General features: G+C 38.3%; 1 protein-coding gene across 2 annotated transcripts in view; it reads left to right on the top strand.

The window, feature by feature from the left end:
• The window catches only part of MICU1 (mitochondrial calcium uptake 1), a 201,326-nt gene that overhangs the window by 41,277 nt on the left and 146,075 nt on the right, over window positions 1-13,974 (top strand). For both annotated transcript variants that reach the window (XM_060034819.1, XM_060034820.2), the window contains exon 4: window positions 11,540-11,702. In XM_060034819.1, coding sequence (XP_059890802.1) covers window positions 11,540-11,702 — 163 coding nt within the window. The remainder of the gene's footprint in view (window positions 1-11,539; window positions 11,703-13,974) is intronic.

The following is a 13,974-nucleotide window of genomic DNA, read 5'->3' on the forward strand; positions in this document are numbered from 1 at the left end:
GACCCAAGTAAATGTTTATTTTTGAATCTTCCATTTTCTGCTCCCGCTTTCTGCTTAGCAGATGACTATATCTTATGCTTCACAGAAAAAATGAAAGCTATCAGTGTAATTTACTTAATTAGTAGTAATAAAACCTTTCTAATCTATATCTGAAATAGTTTTTATTTCTTTCACTAAAGTCTCAGTGAATGGGTAACCATTCCATGTGTCATTTTGTCTCCCCGAGAACCTATTTAAAAACGTACTTTTTCTATCCCGTTTTTTTTTTAATTTTTTATTTATTTATTTTTGGCTGCGTTGGATCTTCATTGCTGTGCGCAGACTTTCTCTAGTTGTGGCAAGTGGGGGCTACTCTTCGTTGCGGTGCGCGGGCTTCTCACTGGGGTGACTTCTCTTGTTGTAGAGCATGGGCTCTAGGCGTGCAGGCTTCAGTAGTCGTGGCACGTGGGCTGAGTAGTCGTGGCTCGCGGGCTCTAGAGCATAGGCTCACGGGTTGTGGCACATGGGCTTAGTTGCTCCACGGTATGTGAGATCTTAGCAGACCAGGGCTCGAACCTATGTCCCTTGCATTGGCAGGCAGATTGTTAACCACTGCGCCACCAGGGAAGCCATATCCCGTTTTTAAGAATTTTGTTTAATTAAGAAAAAAAATTTTTTTTGGGCCACACCTTGTGGCACGTGGAATTTCCCTGACCAGGGATTGAACCCACACGCCTGCAGTGGAAGCGCTGAGTCTTAACCACTGGACAACTAGGGAAGCCCCCAACTTCATTTTTTTGCATGTGGATATCCAATTTTCCCAACATCATTTGTTGAAAAGGCTGTCCTTTCTCCATTGAACGGTTGTGGCACCCTTGTCAAAATCATTTGATGATGTGTCTGAGGGTTTATTTCTGGGCTTTCTTTTCTATTTGTCTGCTCTATATGATTGTCTTTGTGCCAGTACCACATTTTTCTTATGACTGTAATAAGTTTTGAAATCAGGAAGTTGGAGTCCTCCAAATTTGTTCTTCTTTTTCAAAATTATTTTGGGTCTTTGGAGTCCCTTGAGATTGCATGATGGACACATAGGTTGTTACCGTACCTTGGCAATTGTGAACAGTGCTGCAATTAACATGGAGTACAGATATCTCTTTGAGATGCTGATTTCATTTCCTTTGGATATATACCCAGAAGCTGGATTATTGGGTCATATGGTTCTATTTTTTTTTTAATTTATAAATTTATTTATTTTATTTATTTTTGGCTGTGTTGGGTCTTCATTGCGGTGCGTGGGCTTCTCATTGCGGTGGCTTCTCTTGTTGCAGAGCACGGGCTCTAGGTGTGCAGGCTTCAGTAGTTGTGGCTCACGGGCTCTAGAGCACAGGCTCAGTAGTTGTGGCACATGGGCTTAGTTGCTCTGCAGAATGTGGAATCTTCTTGGACCAGGGCTCGAACCCATGTCTCCTGCATTGGCAGGTGGATTCTCAACCACTGCGCCACCAGGGAAGCCTGGTAGTTCTATTTTTAATTTCTTGAGGAACCTCTGTACTGTTTTCCATAGTGACTGAATCAATTTATGTTCCCACCAACAGTGCAAAAGTGTTCCCTTTTCTCCATACCCTCACCAACACTTGTTATCTCTTATCTTTTTTAAAAAAAATTTATTTTATATTGGAGTATAGTTGATTAACAATGTTGTGTTACTTTTAGGTGTACAGCGAAGTGATTCAGTTATACATATACAAGTATCTACGCTTTTTCAAATTCTTTTCCCATTTGGGTTAGTACAGAATATTGAGAAGAGTTCCCTGTGCTATACAGTAGGTCCCTGTTGGTTATCTATTTTAAATATAGCAGTGTGTACATGTCAATTCCAAACTCCCAGTGTCTCCCTCCCCCCAACCCTTCCCTGCTGGTAACCGTAAGTTTGTTCTCTAAGTCTATGAGTCTGTTTTGTAAATAAGTTCATTTGTGTCATTTTTTTTAGATTCCACATATAAGCGATATCAATGATATTTGTCTTTCTCTGTCTGACTTACTTCACTTAGTATGATAATCTCCATGTCCATCCATGTTGCTGCCAGTGGCGTTATTTCATTCTTTTTCATGGCTGAGTAATATTCCCTTGTGTATATGTGCCACATCTTCTTTATCCATTCATCTGTCGACGGACATTTAGGTTGTTTTCATGTCTTGGCTATTGTTAACAGTGCTGCAGTGAACATTGGGGTGCATGTATTCTTTCAAACCATGGTTTTATCCAGATATATGCCCAGGAGTGGGATTACTGGATCATATGGTAGCTCTATTTTTAGTTTTTTAAGGAACTTCCATACTGTTCTCCATAGTGGCTGTACTAATTTATATTCCCACCAACAGCGTAGTAGGGTTCACTTTTCTCCACACCCTCTCCAGCACTTATTGTTTGTGGACTTTTTGATGATGGCCATTCTGACTGGTATGAGGTCCTCATTGTAGTTTTGATTTGCGGTTCTCTGATAATTAGTGACGTTGAGCATCTTTTCATGTGCTTTTTGGCCATCTGTATGTCTTCTTTGGAGAAATGTCTATTTAGATCTCCCACCCATTTTTCGATTTTTTTTTTCCCCGTGCCATGCGGCTTGCAGGATCTTAGTTCCCCGATCAGGGATTGAACCTGTGCCCTTGGCAGTGAAAGTGTGGAGTCATGACCACTGGACCACCAGGGAATTCCCTGTTTGTTTTCTTGACAGAGCTGAATGAACTCTTTGTATATTTTGGAGATTAATCTCCGATTGGTCACTTTGTTTGCAAATATTTTCTTCCATTCTGTGGGTTTTCTTTTTGTTTTGTTTATGGTTTCATTTGTTGTGCAGAAGCTTTTAAGTTTAACTAGGTCCCATTTGTTTATTTTTGTTTTTATTACTCTAGGGGGTGGATCCAAAAAGATATTGCTGCAATTTATGTCAAAGAGTGTTCTGCCTATGTTTTCATCTAAGAGTTTTATAGTGTCCAGTGTTACATTTAGCTCTTTAATCCATTTTAAGTTTATTTTCGTGTGTGGTGTTAGAGAATGTTTTAATGTCATTCTTTTACATGTAGCTGTCCAGTTTTCCCAGCACCACTTATTGAAGAGACTGTTTTTTCTCCATTGTATATTCTTGCCTCCTTTGTCATAGATTAACTGACCATAGGTGCGTGGGTTTATTTCTGGGTTTTCTATCCTGTTCCATTGATCTAATTTCTGTTTTTGTGCCAGTACCACACTGTTTTGAGTACTGTAGCTTTGTAGTATAGCCTGAAGTCAGGGAGCCTGATTCCTCCAGCTCTGTCTTTTGTGTCTCCACACAGACACAGGTCTTTTGTATCTCCATATAAATGTAAAAATTTTTTGTACTAGTTCTGTGAAAAATGCCATTGGTAATTTGATAGGGATTGCATTGAATCTGTACATTGCCTTGGGTAGTATAGGCATTTTGACAATATTGATTCTTCCAATCCAAAATCTTCTTTCTTAATGTAGGCATTTATTGCTATGAATTTCCTTTTAGAATTGCTTTTGCTGCATCCCATGTTTTGATATTTTGTGTTTCCACTTTCATTCCTCTTAAGATACTTTCTGATTTCTGTTTTCATTTCTTCCTTGACCCATTGGTTTTTCAGGAATGTGTTGTTTAATCTGCACATATTTTTGAATTTTCTAGTTTTCTTCTTTTTGTAGTTGAACTTTAGCTGCATACCATTATGGTCAAAAAAGATACTTGATATGATTTCAGTCTTAAATTTATAAAGCCTTGTTTTGTGACCTAACATGTGATCCCTGCTGGAGAGGGTCCCATGTGCACTTGAGAATAATGTGTGTTCTGGTGCTTTTGAATGGAATTTTCTGTAAATGTCTTTGAGTTCATCTGGTCTAATATGTAGTTCAAGTCCAATGTTTCCTCATTTATTTTATATTCAGATGATCAGTTGTTCAAAATGGGGTATCAAAGTTCCCTTCTATTATTATATTGCTGTCTTTTTCTCCCTTTAGTTCTATTAATATTTGCTTTATAAATTTAGGATCTCTCATGTTGGGTATAAAACTGTTTACAAATGTTTTATCCTCCTTATGAATTGATCTTATATAGTTATATTGTTCTGTTTTTTGTCTCTTGTTACAGTCTTTGGCTTAAAGTTTATTTTTCCTGATACAAATTTAGCTACCCCTGATTTCTGTTGGCTGTGTTTTCATGGAATATCTTTTTCCATTATTTCCCTCCAGTCTGGGTGTGTCCTTAAAGCTGATGTGAGTCTCTTGTAGGCAGCATATAGTTGGATGTTTTTTTTATTCATTTAGCCACTCTGTGTCTTTGATTTTAGAGTTTAGTCCATTTACATTTAAGGTAATTGTTGATGAATATGCACTTATGATTGCTATTTTGTTATTTGTTTTCTTGGTGTTTTATAATTCCTCTGTCCTTTTATTCCTCTGTTATTCTCTTCCTTGGTGATTTGATGATTTTTTGCAATGATATCCTTAGATTTCTTTTCGTCTTTTGTGTTTCCAGTATAGGCTTTTGCTTTGTGTGTACCATGGGGTTTACATAAAACACCTTATATTTGTAACAGTGTATTTTAAGCTGATAACTTCCAACATATACAAAAACTCTATATACTCCCCCCCATATTTTATGTTTTTCATATCACAATTTATATTTTTTATATTGTATGTCCATTTTAAAATTATTGTAATTATTTTAATACCTTTTCCTTTTACCTTTCATATTAGAGTTAGAAGTGATTTACCCACTACTATTAAAAATTAAGGCATTCTGAATATATTTACCTTTACCAGTGAGTTTTATATCTTGACATGTTTTCCTGTTAATAATTATTCATTTTTGTTTCTGCTTGAGGAATTAATTAGCTCTTTAACATTTCTTGTAAGATTGGTCTAGTGCTGATGTAGCTCCCTCAGCTTTTGCTTATTTGGAAAAGTCTTTATTTCTTTTTCAATGCTGAATCACAACTTTGCCAGGTAGAGTTTTCGTGGTTGTCAGTTTTCTTCTTTCAGCACTTTGAATATATCATCCCCTTCCCTTCTGGCTGCAAAGTTTCTGCTGAAAAAATTTGCTGATAGTATTATGGGAGGTTCCTTTGAATATAACAAGTTGCTTTTCTCTTGCTTTTATGATTCTCTCCTTGCCTTTAACTTTGACAGTGTGTGTTTTTTTTTGGATTCATCTTGTTTAGAACTCTATAGGCTTTCTGGATCTGGATGTCTGTTTCTTTCCCCAGATTAGGGACGTTTTCATCAGTATTTCATTGAATAAGTTTTCTGCCCCCTTTTTCTTTTTTTGTAATTTTTATTTTTAATTCATTTTTTTATTGAAGTATAGTTGAATTACAATGTTATGTTAATTACTGCTGTATAGCAAAGTGAGTCATTTATACATATATATATATACATTCTTTTTCAAATTCTTTTCCATTATGGTTTATCACAGGATATTGAATATAGTTCCCTGTGCTATATAGTAGGGCCTTGTGGTTTATCCATTCTATATATACCAGTTTGCATCTGCTAATCCCCAATTTCCAGTCCAACCCTCTCGCACTCTGCCCCCTTTTTCTTGTTCTTTCTACTTCTACGACCCCTTTAATGTGTATTTTGGTTCACTTGATGGTATTCCATATGTCCCTTAAGATATCTTTATTCTCTTTCATTCTCTATTCTGGGTCCTCTGTATGAGTTCCACTGTTTGTCTTTGAGTTCACTTATTCTTTCTTCTATGTGATCTAGTCTGCTGTTGAACCCTTCTATTGAATTATTCAGTTCATTTATTGCATTCTTTAGTTCTGTGATTTCTGTTTGGTACATTTCTATCTCTGTGGGGGTTTTTTGTTTGTTTATTAATAAAGTTATTTATTTATTTATTCATTTATTATTTTTGGCTGCATTGGGTCTTTGTTGCTGCATGTGGGCTTTCTCTAGTTGCGGTGAGTGGGAGCTACTCTTCGTTGTGGTGCGCGGGCTTGTCTCTGTGATGGCTTCTCTTGTTGTGGAGCATGGGCTCTAGGCGCTCAGGCTTCAATAGTTGTGGCACACGTGCTCAGTAGTAGTGGCTTGCAGTCTCTAGAGCGCAGGCTCAGTAGTTGTGGTGCATGGGCTTAGTTGCTCCGTGGTATGTGGGATCTGCACGGACCGGGGATCGAACCTGTGTCCCCTGCATTGGCAGGCAGATTCTTAACCACTGTACCACCAAGGAAGTCCCTGTCTCTGTGTTTTAATTCTTTTTATTGTTCATGCATTGTTCTTCTGACCTTGGTGAGCATCCTTTTATAAGTGTTATTTTGAACTCTAGATCATGGAAATCACTTACCTTTGTTTCATTAAGGTCTGTTTCTGGAGTTTTAACTTGTTCTTTTTGGGAACATATTTGTCTGTTTCCTTATTTTCCTAGACTTTCTGTGTTGGTTTCTAGTCCTTAGCTGAAACAGCCATCTCTCCCTGTCTTGGCAGAATGGTCTCATGTATGAGATGAACCTTGCCAATCAGCCTGGCCCAAGCTCTTGATTGTCTCTAAAACCTTTTTGATTGTCCAAGTTGCCTTCTTTGTTTTTGGTGCCTCCCTGTAGTTGAGAGTGTGCCAAGACTTGTCAGTGTCCCAAAGCAAAGGATCACAGTCAGCACTTAGATGCATGTTGATTGGAAGCTGGCTTTTCAGGAAACCTCTGGGAAACTAACTAGTGAAGCCCTTTCTAGGGAGAAACTGGGAGATGGGAGTTTTTGCCTGCTTTCCCTGAGCTTGGCCCAAGTGTATAGCCATAGGGTTGTGCTCCTGTACCCATTACAATCTGCTTTTTTTGCTACAGTCCTGTGGGACTCAAGAATGCAAGCCCTGTTGACTTGCAGAGCCAGGTGATTCAGGGACTTATACCTCAGATGACAGCTAATAATGCTGAGGTGCAGACGTGTGTATAAGCTCCTTCCAGGGAGATCCTAGCAATTTGGAGTAGGCTAGATGGAGAAGTTGGATGAGGCATCCACTCTCTTCCCCAGTCCCCATGGAGGATGTCAGCCAGCCCTTAGATGTGTGCTAAATTAGAAGCCTGACCTTCCGGCAGCAGCTTTTAATATATGCAAATAGACCTTTTTCAAGGGAAGACTGGGAGGTAGGTGTTTTTTGCCTTCTTCCTCTGCACTGATCCCTGGGGCAACAGATACTCTGAGTTCTCCAGAGCCTGTTAAAAACTGTTTCTTTGTTTTCTGTAGTCTTGTGGGTCTCATGGATGCAAGTCCCATTGGCTTTCATAGTAGTTGTTTTGGGGGCCCATCCTTCAAGTGGGAGTCTTACAAGTTGGGGTGCTAGATGCAGCATCCAAACCCTTTACTGCTCAGGGAGAAGCTGGAGTTTGAGAGTTCTCTCCCATTTGTATGGCACTGTGCCAGAGGTGGGATTTATGGCAAGAGTGTGTCTCAGTCTTTCCTACCAGTTTTGATGTTGGTACTTTCTCATTAACCCAATGTATAGGCATTGTTCAGCTAGTTTCTGGATTTCTTTCAGAGGGAAATACTCCATGTATAGCTGTACATTTGATGCATCCATGGGAGATGGGGAGTTCAGGAGCTTCTCATGTCGCTATTTTGGATTTGGAATGGTATCTTCATATTAAGAAGCCAAATTATTTGGTTCAGTACAATTGTAAATACTTTTAAATTGATTGATAGGTGAACATGAATAATAAAAGACATAAAATATGCTCTATATACCAAACAAAATCCTTAAGAACTTAGGTGACTAGAAAACCCAAGTAAGTTTACTTATTACACACATAGCAGAACAAATGAAAAACAGAAGGAAAGTAACATTTATTGAGCATTTTCTGTCTTCCAGGCATAGTATATGTACATACATATGCACACATGTAAATGTGTGTATGTTCGTGCATATATGTGTGTATATACACACATATACATGTATGCATACATACTTACATATATACTTAATGCTTGAAGCAACTGAGTAACTTGTCTAAAGTAGTATAGCTGGTTACTTATAATAGAAGGAATCAAATATAAGTCTGTGTAACTCTAAAACCCTTGCTCTTTCCATTGCATTCTTCTAACATAACATGTTTTGGTTACAAAATTTTGCTCATGGTGTACCCTAGGTCAGTTAACATCATGCCATTTCAGATTTCTAAAGGTGATCCTGAGTCCTGTTTTTTTACTTTACCTTTTTTAATGGTTGTTACTAGTTTGCTAGTTTTCCACTGAATAGAAGTGATGTTAGCCACTTCTAGACCTGGCACACAATATCTCCCACAAGGTTCTTCAATGCCCTTTCTCCCTTTCTTGCAGGCTGGAATGGCCCTGAGTAGAACTGACCTTGGAAGCCACATGTTGGCTGCTTTCATCTTGACGTTGGTTCTTTACTTTTGTTCCAGGGGTTGTAGTTGTCAGGGCTGTGAACTGTAGAGCTGAGAGGGACCTATTTCTCCCAGGCACAAATTTTGGGGATGGATTGGGGGTTCTTTTATCCAAGTTGGTCTGGGCCGTTTCCAGGATCTTCTGAGCTTTACGAGAGGCTCCAGAAACAGAGGCTGCATCTCAGTGCTGACTTCCCTTCACATGAGCCCCCTAAGCTATCAAGGGAAACTGATGAAAAATGGGGGTTGGGAGAGGCTCCATCCAAGCAGACTCAGAGTGGGGGTAGATCAGGACCCTTGTCTCTGGAGCTACAGCTGTGGGTAGGAGCAAGGGTCTTGGATGCAGTAAAATGCCCAGCGCAGATAGTGTGAGCCCAGCTGGGTTGTGCGGCATTAGGGTAGGGTCACTAGGCACAGGATGGGGGTGTGGGGAGGGGGCTTTGGCTGGCTGGCTGAAGGCATGGATCTGGGAAGTGCCAGCCACCTGGCCTATCCACCCAGCCTATCCACCCAGCCATTTCTCAGAGTAGTTGGTTGCAGCTTCTATTTGGCTACACTTGTGCCTTTCATATAGGAAATATAATGCTGAATTTTGATACAAGTAAGTCTGGCTGTTTTAGTGAAGACAGCTCTCTTAACATCATGAAACTCAAGAATGTTTTAAGTAGATGATTGAATGTAACTATTATAATTTCCTTAGTAAATCTTTTCACCAGGTTAAACGTTCCAAAATTCTTCAACAGTTTTCTATATATCTTAGCTTCCAAGCCTTTGTTATCTTGGATGCTATATTTTAAACCCTTTATATAATAGTTGTTAGTGTTCCTTTAACATGACTACTTAAAAGGAGGCAGCTGCATATCAAATTGTGTGATATGGTCTTTAAGATACATTGCTAAGTGAAAAAAAGCAAAAATATACTATACAGTATGTCTATACTAAACTCTACCAGTGCAGGAATGGAGAAGGTCTATCTCCTCAACCTATTATTTCAAACTAAAACTAATTAATAATATTCAGCAGCATATTTTTTTGGTAACAATCAAGGATCTGATTTTCAGTCTGTAAATCATTGACTTTTAAGTTGTTATTTTTCTATCTTTATCTTATATATGATTGACTTTTTAGTTTACAAATCCATCTTTGGCAGTAGCTGTAGCCCATACCCTAAATATTGTAAACTGATTATTTTTTGTTCTATAGCTGGTATGATCCAGCAGATAGTTGTAGTTAAATATAAAATGCCTTTGATTTAAGACTCATAGCTAAGTCTTAAGGCTGCTAAGGGGTTGAAAGGCTGCTAAGGGGTTGAAAGGCTGCTAAGGGAGGGATCCCTAACCCAAGGGCCACAGACTGGTACTAGTCCGTGGCCTGTTAGGAACTGGGCCTCACAGCAGGAGGTGAGCAGCAGGCGAGTGAGTGAAGTTTCATCTGCCACTCCTTGCTGTTTGCATTACCGCCTGAACCATCCCCCCCCATTGCTCTCATTACCGCCTGAACCATCCCCCCCCCAAGCTTTTTGTGTCTTCCACAAAAGCGGTCCCTCGTGCCAAAAAGGTTGGCGACTGCTATGCCATGGGACTGCTTAGTGTGTTTGCCACATGCCAAATCTATTGAAAAATTTTCTGAAATAAGTATTCAGACTTTAATGCAAATTAGCATTAGAAAGTTTCCTGTCATGTATAGTTACAAATTAGCATTCCTTTCTTAGTGGTTGAAAGCATATCTCGTAGTGGAATTGAGACCATTTTTAAGCAGCTGCCATCAATGACCTCAAAGTGACCATCTAGCCAGAAATGACAGTTACACTAATAGCTGCGTTAATAAGTTAAATTAAAACATTAATAATGTTTTTTTAAATATAGTGAATTGCTTTATAGACATTGAATTCACTGGATTTTTATTTTATTTTTTTTATTTTTTCACTGGATTTTTAGATCGTATTGCCTTGACACATTTTCTAACCAGTTATTTATAAGATACTATTTAATGTTGGTTAACTCAACATATAAAATTCAGGTATGAGAGACATCTTTTCACCAAGGTACTGTGTAGGCTGTAGAAGACTATTATGCAGAAGATACAGTATTTTGTATGTTTCGTGTACAGAATGGGGGCTTGGGTGCTGGATAAGGAAACAGGCTTTTATATTAACATTATAATCTTTTAATTAAATGTATGCCATATATAATTTTGTTCCTATTCAAATATTTGCTTGTGTTCTTCCCAAGTCCACTCTTTTCTAAATATGCTATATTTAAATGTTCTCTGGAAGTCTACATTTTAAAATTAATTAATTAATTAATTTGGTCACGCTGCGTCTTAGTTGCGGCAGGCAGCCTACTTAGTTGCAGCTCACTGGCTCCTTAGTTGCAGCAGGTGGGCTCCTTAGTTGCGGCAGGTGGGCTTCTTAGTTGCAGCTTGCCCGCTCCTTAATTGTGGCACACGGACTCCTTAGTTGTAGCACACGGACTCCTTAGTTGTGGCATGCGAACTCTTAGTTGCAGCATGCATGTGGGATCTAGTTCCCTGACCAGGGATCAAACCTGCGCCCCCTGCATTGGGATCGCAGTCTTATCCATTGCGCCACCAGGGAAGTCCCTGGAAGTCTAATTTTTTAATCAAAAGTAAAAGTCTTATTGCTTCAGACCTGTTAATAATTGAGTTTCCATGATATGTAATTTTATTTTTTTGTGCTATTGTGTAATGTACTTTCTGTTTGAAGGACTGTTAGCTATTCAGACCTGTGAAGTCCCACGTCTGTTTTGTTTTTGAATTCAAGAAATTGCATGGAAGTAAAAACTGTAAAATCAGTCCCTTTTTAAAACCTTGGTAGGTGTTTAAAAAATGATAGGCTCCCATATATATGGTATTATACTCTTTTACTGAGACCTTTTGAATTCTTTTATGACATTTTTCAGTTTTGCTAGCTTTCAATGATTTAAGAAATTAGAAAATATTCAAAATTCTGAAGAAAACTTATACAAGCATTGCCTCAACTGGAGTATGAATCGTATATCACAAGTTTTTGAGACGCAAGTAATTTCTAATATAAAAAATCCAGTTAGAGAAAAAAATGATATAAAATTGCCCCCCAAATAAGAGAATATACATGAAAATGAGATGCTTAATACAGTAACACTCTCTGAATTTCCAATTTTAGGTGATGGAATATGAGAATAGGATTCGCGCATATTCCACACCAGACAAAATCTTCCGATATTTTGCTACCTTGAAAGTAATCAGTGAGCATGGTGAATCTGAAGTGTTTATGACACCACAAGACTTTGTGCGATCCATAACACCCAATGAAAAACAACCAGAACGTAAGTTGCTGAAGTGAAAAATAAGATTGTGATATTTATTTCTTGATATGCTTCTTTGTTTCTCTATGTATTGCCTAAACTGTATAAGTCCATGTAATAATTATATTCACTGTGTAGCTACTGAATATTAGGCATTATGCTAGGCTTTAGGAGTAGAAGAGAGGAGCGTATAATCTAAAGCGCTAAGGAGATTATACACCTCTGGCTGAGAGTCATTGCTTGTAATTAGACTGTTCCTGAAGGCAATGGATTACATATGTGACTGCTGTCAAGTTACTCTTTGGTGGGATAGACAGAGACAGTAACAGGTAATTTCAGGAATGTGGTGATTTGTTAAAGAACAGGTACTATGGCAGTATAAAGAACGGACACTTAACTCAGTCTGGAAGTTTAGAGAATGGTTCTAGAGAATACATCTAAGTTTGAATAAAAGTTAGACAAAGAATAGAGGAAAGAGTCTCATTTAGAGGAAATGGCCGAACAAACAAGTTGTGAGAAAAGAAAATAAAGGGCTTAATATTATAAGTTAAAGGTAATTACTTACAAATGTATATGGGAGACATGGTGGAAAAAATGACAGAGTAGTGAGCTTCAAGAATCAATTCTTTCACTGAAGCAATCATTATGCTGCCCAAAATGGATGGAATCAACTTTTTTTGGATCACTGGAATCTAATAAAAAAGTTATAGCAACCAGGGTACTGCTTAATGAAGAAAGAAGCTGTTAAATTTTGGAAAGAAAGTGTTGTGGCCTTTTGCTTACCTGCCTACCATGCCCTGTTTCCCAGCTTAGCAGCAGCCATGAGGATGGCAGCCTGCATTCCTAGCTTGGCTTACTAGTGATGGGGAGATCGCTGGGAGGCAATATAGACTACTTCTCCAAAAAAAGTGGTTGTGCATTTTGACTCATCTGGTAGTTTCCTGAGCTACCAGCACAAAGGCTTGCCTTTTGTTTCACCCACCTCAAGCTAAAGTACCTTTCCAGGTGTCATCTACTGAAAAAACTTAAAGGCATATACCACCTGTAGCCATTGGGCCAAGAGAGGGCAGATGGGACCAACAGCAGACAGACTGAAAAGCCTCAGAAGGAGGAGGCTGAGGATAAAGACATTTCACGGAATAAGAGCTTTGAAGGGCTACTGCCTGGGGAATCCAGAGTGATGCTTAGGCCAGACACATACTTGGAAAAGACTTGAGTGGGCTTGTATAGTTGTGCTCCATGCAAGAAGGAGGTGAAAGTTAAGGTGGAGTTGTAGGAGAATCTAGCTAAACATCAAAAGAAGGCCCTAGCTCAGAGCCAATCTACAAACACTAGGAGAGCTGGGTTCTGTTTTGTTTTGTTTTTTCATTCCTTTTGCCTCCAACATTTAAGGAAATCTCTGAGGTCACTTGATGGCTGCTTAGATAATAGAGCAGAAACTTCAATGATGACACGTAATGAGGAATATAATCTTTGCAAAAATAGTTTGGAAAAATCGCTAAACAAAGTGATGACTGGGGTCCTCAGCAGGTTACCATGTCAAACTCTGGGAAGAAGGGAGAATATGATTTCCAGAATTACCACATAGCAATATTCAAAGTATCTAATTTTCAGTTTAAAAAATTGCATGGCGTATCAACAATAATCAGGAATGTATGACCCATTAATAGGAAAAAAAAAGAAAGAAATTGACAGAAATCATTCCTGAGGAAACCCAGGCATTGCACTTACTAGACAAAGACTTTACATCAACTATCTTAAATATGTTCATAGAGCTAAAGGAAACCATAGACAAAGAACTGTAGGAAATAGGGAGTATTATGTATTAATAAATAGAGAATACCCATAAAGAAATAGAAACTGTCAAAAAGAATCGAGTAGAAATTATTGAGCTGAAAAGTAAAGTAGATAAAATGAAAAATTTACTGAAAGAGTTCAACACAGATTTGAGCAGAAAGATAAAAGGACCAGAAACTTGGAGATAGGTCAATTGATGTCCAGTCTGAGGAGCAGAGCAAGAAGAATGAATAAAAATGAATAGAGCCTAAGATACTTGTGGGACAATATCAAGTGTACCAACATATGCATATTAGGAGTCCCAGAAGGAGAAATGAAGACATTTCTAGATAATCAGAAGTGGAGGAAGTTTGTTGCTAGTAGACATTCCCTGTAAGAAATGCTAAATGAAATCCTTTAGGCTGAAATGAAAGTATCCTGGATAGTAACCAAAGTCATACAAAGAAAAATTTTAAATGATAAAGACCAGTAAAGGTAACTACATAGGGAGATATTA

The sequence above is a fragment of the Delphinus delphis genome, chromosome 16 (assembly GCF_949987515.2).
Source record: "Delphinus delphis chromosome 16, mDelDel1.2, whole genome shotgun sequence".
Lineage (NCBI taxonomy): Eukaryota > Metazoa > Chordata > Mammalia > Artiodactyla > Delphinidae > Delphinus > Delphinus delphis.